The sequence below is a fragment of the Xyrauchen texanus genome, chromosome 5, assembly GCF_025860055.1.
Source record: "Xyrauchen texanus isolate HMW12.3.18 chromosome 5, RBS_HiC_50CHRs, whole genome shotgun sequence".
NCBI lineage: Eukaryota > Metazoa > Chordata > Actinopteri > Cypriniformes > Catostomidae > Xyrauchen > Xyrauchen texanus.
The window spans coordinates 51,707,559-51,720,901 of record NC_068280.1 but is presented as its reverse complement, the minus strand read 5'-3'; the positions used below and the strand labels follow the sequence as shown (position 1 = coordinate 51,720,901).

At 39.2% G+C, this 13,343-nt stretch overlaps 1 protein-coding gene across 1 annotated transcript; it reads left to right on the top strand.

Annotated features, from left to right (window-relative positions):
- The first annotated feature begins 447 nt into the window (after nt 1-447).
- LOC127643458 (sodium/potassium-transporting ATPase subunit alpha-1) lies at nt 448-12,150 on the top strand. Its single transcript, XM_052126224.1, has 22 exons — nt 448-561; nt 712-825; nt 932-991; nt 2,172-2,375; nt 2,515-2,628; nt 2,713-2,847; nt 3,351-3,468; nt 3,546-3,814; nt 3,953-4,261; nt 5,298-5,432; nt 5,524-5,716; nt 5,849-6,024; nt 6,292-6,428; nt 6,543-6,693; nt 6,808-6,976; nt 7,063-7,217; nt 8,258-8,381; nt 10,975-11,120; nt 11,232-11,362; nt 11,518-11,619; nt 11,736-11,827; nt 12,032-12,150. The coding sequence occupies exons 1-22, from the start codon at nt 550-552 to the stop codon at nt 12,058-12,060; spliced, it is 3,075 nt and encodes a 1,024-aa protein (XP_051982184.1). The 5' UTR covers nt 448-549; the 3' UTR covers nt 12,061-12,150.
- Nucleotides 12,151-13,343: the final 1,193 nt, after the last annotated feature.

Genomic DNA, 13,343 nt, shown 5'->3' with positions numbered 1-13,343 from the left:
ATTCAGAATTTTGAAGATGCAATTGTGCCAAAGAAAAGAAGAATAAAAAAAAAGGATTTATTACTGTGTTGAATTCCAAAGGACGATTTACACTGTCATCAGACACTTATCTTTGAAATGAAGATGTAGCCAGAAGTCATAAACTAAGGTTGTGGCTCATTATCCGAAAGAAATGTTTCATAAGAACAGTCAAAAGAAATATGCAGAACTCTACGTAACTCTAAGTAACACGGAATTTGATTTGAACACTAAATTGTTAGTTGCAAGCAACAAGACTGGTTGAACGAGACATCAAAATGTGTAACAGTTCTTCATCTGTGTGCTGCTGAAATGACCTACCTGCATGGATGGTCGAATTGATGGTAAAACTAATGAACCCAGCTAAACTCCTCCCAAATTCCCCTAAAACCCCTCCCTGAAAACAGGTGAGTTGGCAGGGTATATATTTCGTAAACCTGGCTTGGACACACAGGGACTTGTTTCTTCGGAGAGGCTTCTAGGAAGACTTAATCTGAAATTTCAGATTTTGGATTGAAATAAACAAGGAAAATGGGGCTTGGCGTGAGTTGACCATCTCTATTATGTTTATACTGACGGGTATCATTATACAGTTTGCTTAAAATCGAATTTTTCTGCTGTATTTTCTTGTTTTTGGGGGTAATGTCATAGTTGTATATATTTTGTATTTTCAATACCTTTTATTTTTGATAGACCGGGAATGATAAGTACAAATTGGCAGCATCTTCAGAGGATGGAGCTAAAAAGCCAAAAAAAGGGAAAAAAAATCAGAAGGACATGGACGATCTGAAGAAAGAAGTGGATCTGGTGTGAAACTCATATATAAATATACTTTATATACTGTACTTATAGACAGACGTATACTTTTAATACTCATATTACCAAGATTTCAAGCTTTTGAACTCTTCTGCAGGATGACCACAAGTTGACGCTGGATGAGATTCACCGAAAATACGGCACTGATCTAAACAGGGTGAGTAGAGGTTTAGTGAAATAAGGTTTAGAGATAAAAAGTATGCATAACTCTAGAATGGATTGTATCCGTCAAATGAACATTTATGTATGTTCGCATGTATGTATGCTTTGTATAAATTAGTCTGAACATATGCCAGCCCTAGAAGGAGGACTAAGTTCCTTCCAAGGGTTCTTCCTTTTCTACTTACACATCTTAGGATATTTTCTTTGTAAAACTACTTTGGAGCAAGTTGTATTGCCAAAAGAGATGTACAAGTTTGTGGAAATCGATCTGAAATCAAAAATATATCGTAAAACCTTTTTTTTTTTTTTTTTCTCAAAAAGGTATGTGGAAAATAAGGCTGGCTGGTAACTTGGTTACAAAACATTGAAATATATTATTAAGCTCAAGGTGACTTTCCTGTATAATTGGCACCTGCAATACTAACCTACCAATTACATGGGAAATCTATCTTTAGTTGTTTACCAGTTCAGAGTAGGTATGGATTACCTATGTGTATATATGGATATTTTATGGATTTTCCATATTGTTTTGGAAAACTACAACATGTAATATAACAAAACCATGCTAATTAAGCAGTGTATCTGCAACCTATCCAATGCCAGTGCTCCCCAGCCTCTTCTATTGCTACTGAAGCCACACCCCTGGATGCAGGGGGCGCTTCAGTGTCACTGGTCCCGCCCCTACCTGATCCCACCCCTCTGCACTGCTTCGACTTTCACTATGGGTGATTCTCAAATGGCCTAGTTAGGCTGTGTCCTTCCTAGACCAGTCCTTCTGAGGCTGTAGGCTTCCCCTCAGCATTCGGTGCTAGAATAAGATGGTCTAATAAGTGTGCATGTGGGTGATTGAAGGCCACAAAGGATGCACTTAATGTATATTCCAAATATGGCGAACGAAGGCTGCAAACGTGGCTGCCTTTCAAGGGTCCTCACAATTTAGACAGCCTTCGACGGTGCATGATGACGTGGCAGCTATGAGATTGCAAAGCACTCTATGCTCCAGCACCACAAGGACACCACACCCTTATTCAGTTATAGCACGATATTTACCTGGACTCTCGTATTTATGTTTATTTTATTTCAAATTAAAGCCTCTTTGAGGCCTGACAACAATACCCACCATGTCTGTCTTCCCAGCCACACCTTGTTTACTTCGTTTTTATCATTTCTTGCAGGGCTTGTCCTCTTCTCGTGCAAGAGAAATCTTAGCTCGTGATGGTCCCAATGCCCTGACCCCACCTCCAACTACTCCAGAATGGGTGAAGTTCTGCAAACAGCTATTTGGTGGATTTTCAACACTGCTTTGGATTGGCGCAATCCTTTGCTTCTTGGCATACGGAATCCAGGCTGCCTCAGAAGACGAACCAGCCAATGACAATGTACAATGGAGTATAATATGCAGAATTAGTTCATATTTACACCAATGTATTAACATGATTATATCACATAGTTGTTTAGTAACATAATAAGACTACCACACATCTAAGTACCCACTAAAAACCCATTTACAATCTGCAGCTTTACCTGGGAATTGTGCTTGCTGCTGTTGTCATAATCACTGGATGCTTCTCATACTATCAAGAGGCTAAGAGCTCTAAGATCATGGAATCTTTTAAGAACCTTGTCCCACAGGTACACAAAGTACAATCATTCCATTAATAATGTTGTTTGGCATAGAACTAGGGATATTCATTCTAATTTGTTCTGATCACTTAGCAAGCCTTGGTTGTGCGTGATGGAGAGAAAAAGAGCATCAATGCTGAGGAGGTTGTTGCTGGTGATCTTGTGGAGGTCAAAGGTGGAGACAGAATCCCAGCTGATCTTCGTATCATCTCTGCTCACGGGTGCAAGGTAAGCTCTATAGCATATCAGCAACAGCAACAATAATAAACTCCCTGTAACTGTTCAAGGATGGGCAAGGAGGAGACAGGAACTGGCTGAACAGTCAACGTTAAGTTTGATCAGAAACTTAAAACAAACATAAACACAGACTCACGTGCAATGAGGCCACGTGCATCTCTCTCTCTCTCTCTCGAACCGGCATCTCCAGACGCCTCTTTATCTCGCTCTCCCGCTGATGAGCTAATTCAATGCCGGACATGCTCCACACGGCCATGCCCTCCTCCTCGTCACACTCCCCCTGTTGAAAACATGCTGTGTCTAGATGTTGGTCCCCTTTATGGGTTGCTATTGTGCTATGGGTTGCTGTTGTGCCCCTTCAGGCTTCCTTGGTCTACTAACTAGACCAGCACCAAAAAAAGCACTAACTAGCATAAGGAAGTAGGACCAACATGGTCATTTTAGCAGCGCCTTCCAGTATGACTTTTACTGAAACTCCCTTCCTTCCTTTTCAGGTAGACAACTCTTCACTCACTGGTGAATCTGAGCCCCAGACTCGTTCTCCTGACTTCTCCAATGAAAACCCCCTGGAAACTAGGAACATTGCATTCTTCTCTACCAACTGTGTTGAAGGTACAACAATTATTTCATAACATTGTAGACAAAATGATTGTCAAATATAACTAATTAAAAGTTATAATATTTTATAGGTACAGCCAGAGGAATCGTCATTAACACTGGTGACCGTACCGTCATGGGTCGTATCGCAACCCTTGCATCCAGTCTGGATTGTGGACAAACTCCAATTGCTAAAGAGATTGAGCACTTCATTCACATCATCACTGGCGTAGCGGTCTTCCTAGGTGTGAGCTTTTTTATCCTCTCCCTGATCCTTGGATATGGGTGGTTGGAAGCTGTCATTTTCCTTATTGGAATCATTGTCGCTAATGTACCTGAGGGTCTCCTTGCCACTGTAACGGTAAGAATGTTTTTTTAATAATGCTTCTTATCATTTAATCTATTGTTTTTTCAATCCATAGATTTCCTCCAAAAAGTCTAGTTTTCCTGAACTAAAAAATATTTTTTAAGCTCATGTCCTCTCATTGTACTCATGTAGGTGTGTCTGACTCTGACTGCCAAACGTATGGCAAAGAAGAACTGCCTGGTGAAGAATCTCGAAGCTGTGGAGACTCTTGGCTCAACCTCCACCATCTGCTCTGACAAGACTGGAACCTTGACCCAGAACCGAATGACCGTGGCTCACATGTGGTTTGACAACCAGATTCATGAAGCAGACACCACAGAAAACCAGAGTGGAACAGCCTTTGACAGGAGCTCAGCTACATGGGCCGCCCTTGCACGTGTCGCTGGCCTGTGCAACCGTGCTGTTTTCCTTGCTGATCAGAACACAGTGCCAATTCTTAAGGTGTGCTTGAACACTAACTACTCAATGTTTAGTACTTTATTTAAGAACATTTAGGAAAATATCTAAGTAAGTTTCATTTAGCATGACTGTAATGGATGGGATGGGCAAGGAGGAGGCGGGAACCAGCTGAACAGCAATGTAAACGTTTAATGAAATCTCCACTTAAAACATAAGTCCCACACACACACACACACACACGCACGCGCGCACGGCGGCCACATACGTCTCTCTCTCTCTCTCTCTCTCAAACTGGCTTCTCTGGTTCCCCTTTATCTTGCTCTGCCGCTGATCAGCTGAATCATCACCGGCCACGCCCTCCTCCACGTCATGATCCTCCCCTGCCTGATTCAGGCCAGGGCGCCATCTGGACTGGCCTACAACCCCACATCTCTGGTGGGGAGACACTGCCCTTCCGGTTGTTCCTCTAGCCAGTGGTCCATCCCGCTTCCTGGGAACCTGGGGGAGAGATGAGGGGAGGTAAAGAGCGAGCGGAAGACACACAGAGAGAGGAGAGGGAGAGAAAAACTTGCTCGCCGGTCCCCGGACACGGCGTCGCCTCGTCCTCAACCACTCTGCCCCCTGGCATCAAGTCCTGCAACTCCTGGCAGACGGCTGTGGCTCCTCCCCTGGCGAACAACAGCGGCGAGGACTCCATGACAGCACATCCCTCCTCCTTCCTGGGTTTCGGCACCAATGTGATGGATGGGATGGGCAAGGAGGAGGCAGAAACTGGCTGAACAGCAACGTAAACTTTATGACAAACTCATCTGAAAACAACAAAAAACTGAAGACCCACACACACACACAGTGGCCACTTGTGTGTCTCTCTCTCTCTCTCTCTCTCTCTCTCAAACTGGCGTCTCTGTCTCCCCTTTATCTTTCGCTCCTGCTGATCAGCTGACTCAGCGCTGCCCGTGCACCCTCCTCCTCCTCATCACAATGACTTTTACAGGTCCTGAAGTGAATGTATGTATTTTAAAGACACTATCAATAGTAGAGTGTTATTGCAAGTAAAATACAAATCTATGTTTTGCAGCGAGACACAGCGGGTGATGCTTCAGAGTCTGCTCTCTTGAAGTGTATTGAGCTTTGCTGTGGTTCAGTGAAGGAAATGAGAGAGAAGTACTCAAAGTTTTCTGAGATCCCTTTCAACTCCACCAACAAATACCAGGTAATTTTTTACATGATGAGGTTCTCTTTGAGGATGAGATGGTACAGATTTGACTGGTCAACCTAACAACACTTTATCTGCCTTTTTATAGCTCTCAATCCACAATAATCCCAATTCCTCAGAGTCTAAGCACCTGCTGGTGATGAAAGGCGCCCCTGAGAGAATCTTGGATAGATGCTCCTCCATTTTGATTCACGGAAAAGAACAGGCTTTAGATGAAGAAATGAAAGACGCTTTCCAGAATGCTTATGTAGAACTTGGAGGTCTTGGAGAAAGAGTGCTGGGTAAAGACATCTTTAAAATGTATCTTATGGCATTGAAGAGAAAACACTTAAACTATGACTGCAGAAGAATATGTACACACAAACAATACATATTGAGAGCAGATATTTATGATTCTGTGTTCTCTCTCGCAGGTTTCTGCCACTTCTGCCTACCCGATGACCAGTTTCCTGAAGGTTTTGCATTTGATTCTGAAGAAGTGAACTTCCCCACTGAGAACTTGTGTTTTGTTGGCCTTATGTCCATGATTGACCCTCCTCGGGCTGCTGTACCAGATGCTGTGGGCAAGTGCCGGAGTGCTGGAATCAAGGTGTTGTTTCACTTTGATTAAATGTTCAGTATTGCTTGAATACATTGCACCCATGTTAAATTAAATTAGCCAAATGGTAAAGCATCTATGTCTTCAAACACAGGTTATCATGGTTACTTGTGACCATCCAGTTGCAGCAATTGCTTATGGTATTACAAAGGGTGTTGAATCAAGGTGTTGTCCTTGATTCAAGATCCAGTGTTAAAATATGTTGCAGCTGACTTAAATAAAATTAATAAAATGATAATTCTGAAACTTTTCTTACAGGTTATCATGGTTACTGGTGACCATCCAATTACAGCTAAGGCTATTGCAAAGGGTGTTGGCATTATCTCTGAAGGGAACGAGACCGTAGAAGACATTGCTGCTCGTTTGAACATTCCAGTTGGGGAAGTTAATCCAAGGTACACTGATCATCTCATCCACTGGCAACAAAACTGTTTTCTGAACCAACAAATATGTGGACAGTAAGTTTTGAATTTGCTCTAGATGTGTGCTAATAGAAAGTATACCTTTAGAGATGCTAAGGCCTGTGTGGTCCATGGTGGGGAATTGAAGAATATGAGAGATGAAGACCTGGATGAGATCCTCCAACACCATACAGAAATAGTGTTTGCCAGAACTTCTCCACAGCAAAAGCTGATCATTGTAGAAGGCTGCCAGCGACAGGTATCATTAGACAGTTTTTATGTAGCATTTGTTGTCTTTGATTTCCCTGGGGCTAGGACATTTTAGGTAGCAGTTATTGCAGGCCTTAATTAACTGTTTTTTTCCCACTGTCAGGGTGCCATTGTAGCTGTAACAGGTGATGGTGTCAATGATTCTCCTGCTCTGAAGAAGGCTGATATTGGTGTGGCTATGGGCATTGCTGGATCTGATGTATCCAAACAGGCTGCTGACATGATCTTGCTGGATGACAACTTTGCTTCAATTGTCACTGGAGTAGAAGAAGGTATAAAAAGTTATTGAAGGCCTAATCACTGAAGAATTACAAAGGTTTCTTTGACACTTATTTTTAAGACATACCTTTCACCTAAGGGCGTCTGATCTTTGACAACTTGAAGAAGTCCATTGCCTACACCTTGACCAGTAACATCCCGGAGATCTCACCCTTCCTCTTGTTCATCATTGCTAATATTCCTCTACCCTTGGGCACTGTCACCATTCTCTGTATTGACCTGGGCACTGACATGGTAGGAAAAATAAAACAAATTATTTATACAGTTTTATACAATGTTGTTTTGAACAGTAATTAGGGGCCAACGCCAAAGGTATTTTTAAGTGATAATTGTTAGTCCCTACAACCGTATGGTAAAAAGTGGTGAAATTTGGTACATTGAATGAGGATGGTCTGAACTTTAATCTTACCATTTTGGAGGTCAGCAAACCCGTTGGCGCCACCAACAGCTCAAAGTTTAACTTGTTTGCGATTAACTATTTTCCTCTAATTCCTTGGGTCATTTATTCTGCCATCTTGAATTTAGTAGAAAACATACTATTTCCAACTTGTCCTACAATCTATCTTTCCCAAATTTGGGTCAGATAATCCTAGTTATTAAAGATTTATAATATATCATACCATTGGCTTGTTGCGCATCGCTGAATTGAACTGTGAGCTCGCCAAACAGGAAGTGTGTCTTTGTTTTGGCAACATTTGATATATTGTACGAAACTTGGTAATTGTCATTGCAGCCATGTCCTGAGAGTGCATGTGGAGTTTGTATCCAGTGGCACCTACTGTTATGAAAAGCTCAAGAATTTATATAACCTTTGAATAATTTTCACTCCTGACTCTTCATATTCAGAGATAATACCGATACAATTTTTCCAAGGGCAGCCATACTGCCTGTCAGTCATTTTTGCTTTGCCAATAAACTTTGTCCAGTCCTCACCAAAATTGGGTCAGAGGATCTTCAGACCATGCCTGATAAATATCAGCCTACTATGCCCTAATGTATTCGACCTTGAAGATACCCAACAGGATGTGAAATGATATCATGGTAATGCTTTTTGGTTATAAAAATGAATCTTAATCAGTCACCTTGGACCATGCCCTGAGGGTCCCTGTAACATTTTAGAATAGCTTACCCAGTGGTCAATTGTTGCAAAACAATGTTTATATCTACTGTGATTTTGTTGACCTCTGACTTGCTGTGTCATGCTTAGTATGAATGCTACTAGTGGTGTGTTTAGTGCCATTGCATGCAACTATTTTTAATTTTTTTTACCCCAGGTTCCTGCTATCTCATTAGCCTATGAAACTGCTGAAAGTGACATCATGAAGAGACAACCCAGAAATGCTAAAACAGATAAGCTGGTGAATGAGAGGTTAATCAGTATGGCCTATGGTCAAATAGGTAAGAGCATCTTTATTCCTGGATGTGCATTGGTGTTAGAGCCATACATTAATCCTGTGAACTAGTTCCTTTAGACAAAATCTATAGCTTTTATACTTTTAAAAGTTCACTCCATAACTTTTTCCCTCATTTAAAAACATTTAACTTCTAAATAAATGAATAGTAGTTTTGAAACATATATATATATAAAATCATGCTCATTCATGTGAGATGAAGAGTTCAGTCATATCAGTAACCTTATAAAAGCTCTTTTATTTTACATGGGACAGGGTCGCCTTATGGGGGCAGCCATGTTAGCGTCACATGACCACCTGAATACTACTCACTTAATCTCAGTAATTTCCCTATTATTGGACACTTTCATTGTGGATTAAATTAATCCTGTTTTGCATAGATAATTTCAATGATGCAGCATCCAGGCCACTAGGTGTCAGTGTAAGCCACTTCGATACTTCAAAAAATTACTCAGTGCACCTTTAACATTGCAAAAATTATACAGAAATAGTATTTTTGTATGTTTACATTTATGCATATAACAAGAAAAACCTATTTGCCAGTGGGGTAATAAAAAAAACAAGTTTATTTTTCATACCTCATTGGCAAATCGTTTATTCTTGTTTTAAGCAAAACCCCACCAAATTTTTTTAAAAAATAGCTCCCTAAAAAACTCCCCTAATGAAAAAATTAATAAAAATACACCAATTCAATAAATAATATTGTACGTGTTATTAATCTTATCACAAAAAAGTATTTTTTGTTGTCCTACATTTGTAAGTCTGTAATTTTGGTTCTTTTCACCTCATCTCCCTCCAAATAGTCTTATTTTATTCCACTAGTTGGCAGAAAGCACTAGAAAAATGTATTTGTCCTCTATCACCTTCCATCACAAAATGCTGATCTGAAATGTAGGTGGCGCTCTAATGCATCTCGCCATAGCTATCGCGGGTGGTTTCACACCTTTCGTTATTTCACTGAATATCTCGGCCTCTGAGTGGACTAGAAACTCAATCTATGTGTCATTAGAAATCTGAAATCCTCCCTTTTGGGATGTTGTATAAAAAGATGATGTATATATATATATATATGGTATCATTAATAGTCGATAACAAATATTTCTGCTGATTTGTTTACCATGCTTTTCCTGCGGCACTGCATAGTTTGTTCTAAACATCTAAGATATAGCATTGGATTATTCACACAAGCAAGCTCACAGACAAGTAATCAATGGCTCATTTTTTAGAGAATTTCCTAAAGGTTTTTAGCTATTTGTGGCAAACAGCAGCAGTTATCAGTGCATTAAAGAGACGCTTGTATTTGTTGTCTTACAAATATCATATTTCGCTTTGTGATTCTTTTGAAAATCCTTTAAACTGTGGTGTTAGTGCAAAAACATAAACATGTACAGTCATGTTCCTGAGAATGAGAGCTTTCATTTGATATATGACTTGTCTATTTAAGTGCTATTTTAATATTTCCACCACATGACCACTAGGTGGCACTTATTTGCGACGCAGATGTTTTAAGGCATTTTTTTGTTATTTTAAGTAACATTAATGTAGAAGTGATCTACGAAAAGTTCAGATTCTAAACTTTCAATCGATACTACATTTTCCTGACTTATGTATGACGGGAACTTGAGCATTTTAAGCTTAAACATTTTTTGCGATATAGCGCCCCCTTTGCCGACGGTCCGCAGAGTTTAAGAGGTTATCAAAATTAACATATTTACCGTATTTTACATTTCAACTGTTTCATTTTGTTCTGTCAGATTTCTTAAGAATGGCTGGAACACTCAGAACTAGGGCTGTCAATCGATTAAAATGTTTACTCTAATTAATTACATGGTGTCCCGATTAATTAATCGCGATTAATAGCATATACAAATATTTGCTGAGAAAGCCCCTCATATAACCCCTCATATAAAAATTATATATATATATATATGAGTATTATATATAAATACTCAATCTTTAAACACATCTTGAGATCTCTTATTTCACATTTGCGATCCAAGTGTTTTGAACGCAAGAACGTAACGCATGTTTGCGTTGTTCTTCCTACTGAAGTGTTTCTTCACTGTATAAACTGTGTGTTGCTCATACAGCTGAAGTTTCACTCACTGCCCCCTGCAGTAAACAGGTGGTACTACAAGCTTGCATTTCTCAGAAATCTTCCTTATTATGGGGCGATTAATTACGTACATTTTTTAACGCGTAATTTTTTGTCAAATTAATCGCAACTAATTAACGTGTTAAATCGACAGCCCTAGTCAGAACCTTTGCAAGAGCACTTGAACACGTGTCCATGTTTAATACACATACACAACAATCGCATTGCCAGACTCAAATTTTTAAAGTCTTTTATAATGGCAAATTTATATAGAAATCTAAACTGCACTGGACGTTTAGCAAAAGTCATTTGTAGTCTTTGTTTGGCAGAACTATCGTCGAATCCCATTGAACAAAATATCATTATAGCGGCAGGCTAGCTGCAAAAATACTTTTCTACTATTAAATAGGAACACGTGCTACATTTTGAATAGATATTCATATACATATCATACATGATTTGATATCATCACACTTATTTTTAGGTATGATGCAGGCAGTTGCAGGTTTTTTTTCCTACTTTGTAATTCTTGCCGAGAATGGATTCCTGCCCTCCGATCTGACAGGAATGCGAGTCAACTGGGACGATAAGTATCTCAATGATCTAGAAGACAGCTATGGCCAGCAATGGGTAGGTGTCACAGATCTGGCAAAACCTGAAAATGTGAAACACAAACGTATACATTACAACTCATTTGAGCTATCGGTTTTGTAAATGATTCTCTTGTGTTTGTGCATCTAGACCTATGAGCGCAGAAAGATTGTGGAGTACACATGCCACACGGCATTCTTTGCCAGCATTGTGATTGTGCAGTGGGCTGACTTGATCATCTGTAAGACCAGAAGGAATTCCATCGTACAGCAGGGAATGAGGTATGTGAACAAAGGGCCATGCAGTTTCAAACAAGCCGTAACATTGCCTAATATCTGTTAGAGTGGGTTGTTTGTTCAGTTCCAACTTGTGGGACTCATTTGACCTTCAAGCACCCCATTAACAAAATATATATTTTTAAATCTTTCTTTCGTAGAAACAAAATCCTCATCTTTGGTCTGTTTGAAGAAACGGCTCTGGCAGCTTTCCTGTCCTACTGCCCAGGCATGGACGTTGCTTTGAGAATGTATCCTCTCAAGTAGGTGGACATATCTAGTCTTTTGTACACAAGCAATGGATATGTTTCATTTTTTTAAAGTCTAAATGCCCTTAAAAAAGCCATAAATGACCTAGTTAACATTGTTATGATTTCAGACCATGCTGGTGGTTCTGCGCCTTCCCATACTCACTGCTCATCTTCGTCTACGATGAAGTTAGAAGATACATCCTTAGGCGGAGCCCAGGAGGTAATAACAGATATGGCTTACAGATGTTGGCAGGCTGATAACAACGTTTGTTTTTTACTTTAAAGCTAACGTATCTGTTTCCTATGAAGAAAGTTGGATTTTAAATGGGACCTCCGATAGTGAAAACCTTCATTCGTTTGTTATGTTCATTCCTTTGACAGATTATGCATGAAATGTCTCTAATACTGTGCTGTTTTGTTTCAGGATGGGTGGAACAAGAAACATACTACTGAAAAAAGAAGACCTTTGAGACATTCATTGTGATATTTTCAAAATGATACAGAATGTTGTCATTTTCAGCCAATAAATATGCATTAAAATTAGATGGAGTTGAATCTGTATTTTGGCGGTTTATGAACAAATGATGCAAGTGACTATTAATCTTGCACAAAAGCATAGATGTGTTTAGTTACATTTATATAAGCAAAGTAGCTATTCACCGTATAACATACTACATATAGGTTATGCAAATTACATATTTATAGAAATTAAGAAGCCAAATCAGTCACAATATCTGGAAAATCACATTGTGAATAAAAACAAATGGGTTATGTAATAATTAATATGGTAAACAACTGTAAGGTTAGTCTATAGCAAGTATAATTCACTAAATTAAAAATAAAAGAAGTCAATGGGAGGTCCCCACCATGATGTAAACGTGATGAGGTCAAAGGGCTTATTAATGATTTTTCACCGATTTGTCTTAATACTCTGACAAACATCTTTTCGCACTTTATAAAAACAGCTAAAATGTTTAATTATATTTAAAACAGTGAAAGGTTTCGAATATCCCCAATGAATAAACAAATCTATTAGAAATTATCCAGTTAAATTCCTAAAAGCACCGAGTCGGATGTTGAAACAAAATTATATATATAAAAAATATCAAACTATTTGTATATTGTAAGACTGAGGTCAAAAAGGATTGGTGTATTAAATTTGTAAACGTGTAATTCTGGTTCTGTACACTCATCCACACTTTGAAAAGTCGAATTTCTTTCCACTAGATGGCAGAAATAGTTATTTCTCAATCACATTCCATCACATTATACAGATGTGAACTGTAGGGGGCGCTCTAACGCATTTTACCCCTCACAGATGTTCTCGTCCATAGACATTCAGTCTAATTTTCAGTTCAAGCAACACCCTCATTATTACATTGAATATCTCGGCCTCTGAGTGGACTACAAGCTCAATCTATGTGTCATTAGAAAGATGAGATCCACCCCTTTCATTATATAAAAATCATGCTTTTCCTGCTAGATGGCATATTTTGTTCTGGATATCTAAGTAATAACATTATCTTATTCAGCCAAGCAAGCTCGCAGATAAGTAAAAAATTGCTATTTTTTTTTTTTTTTTTTTTAGAAAACTTCCTAAGGTAAAAGCAGATATGGTGTTACCATAGCAAAACGGGCAGATGTCACGGCGAAAAACCCCTCCGTATAGCTATTTGGGGCTTACAGCATCAGTTATCGGCACATAGATGAGACGTCTGCATTTGATGATTTACAGA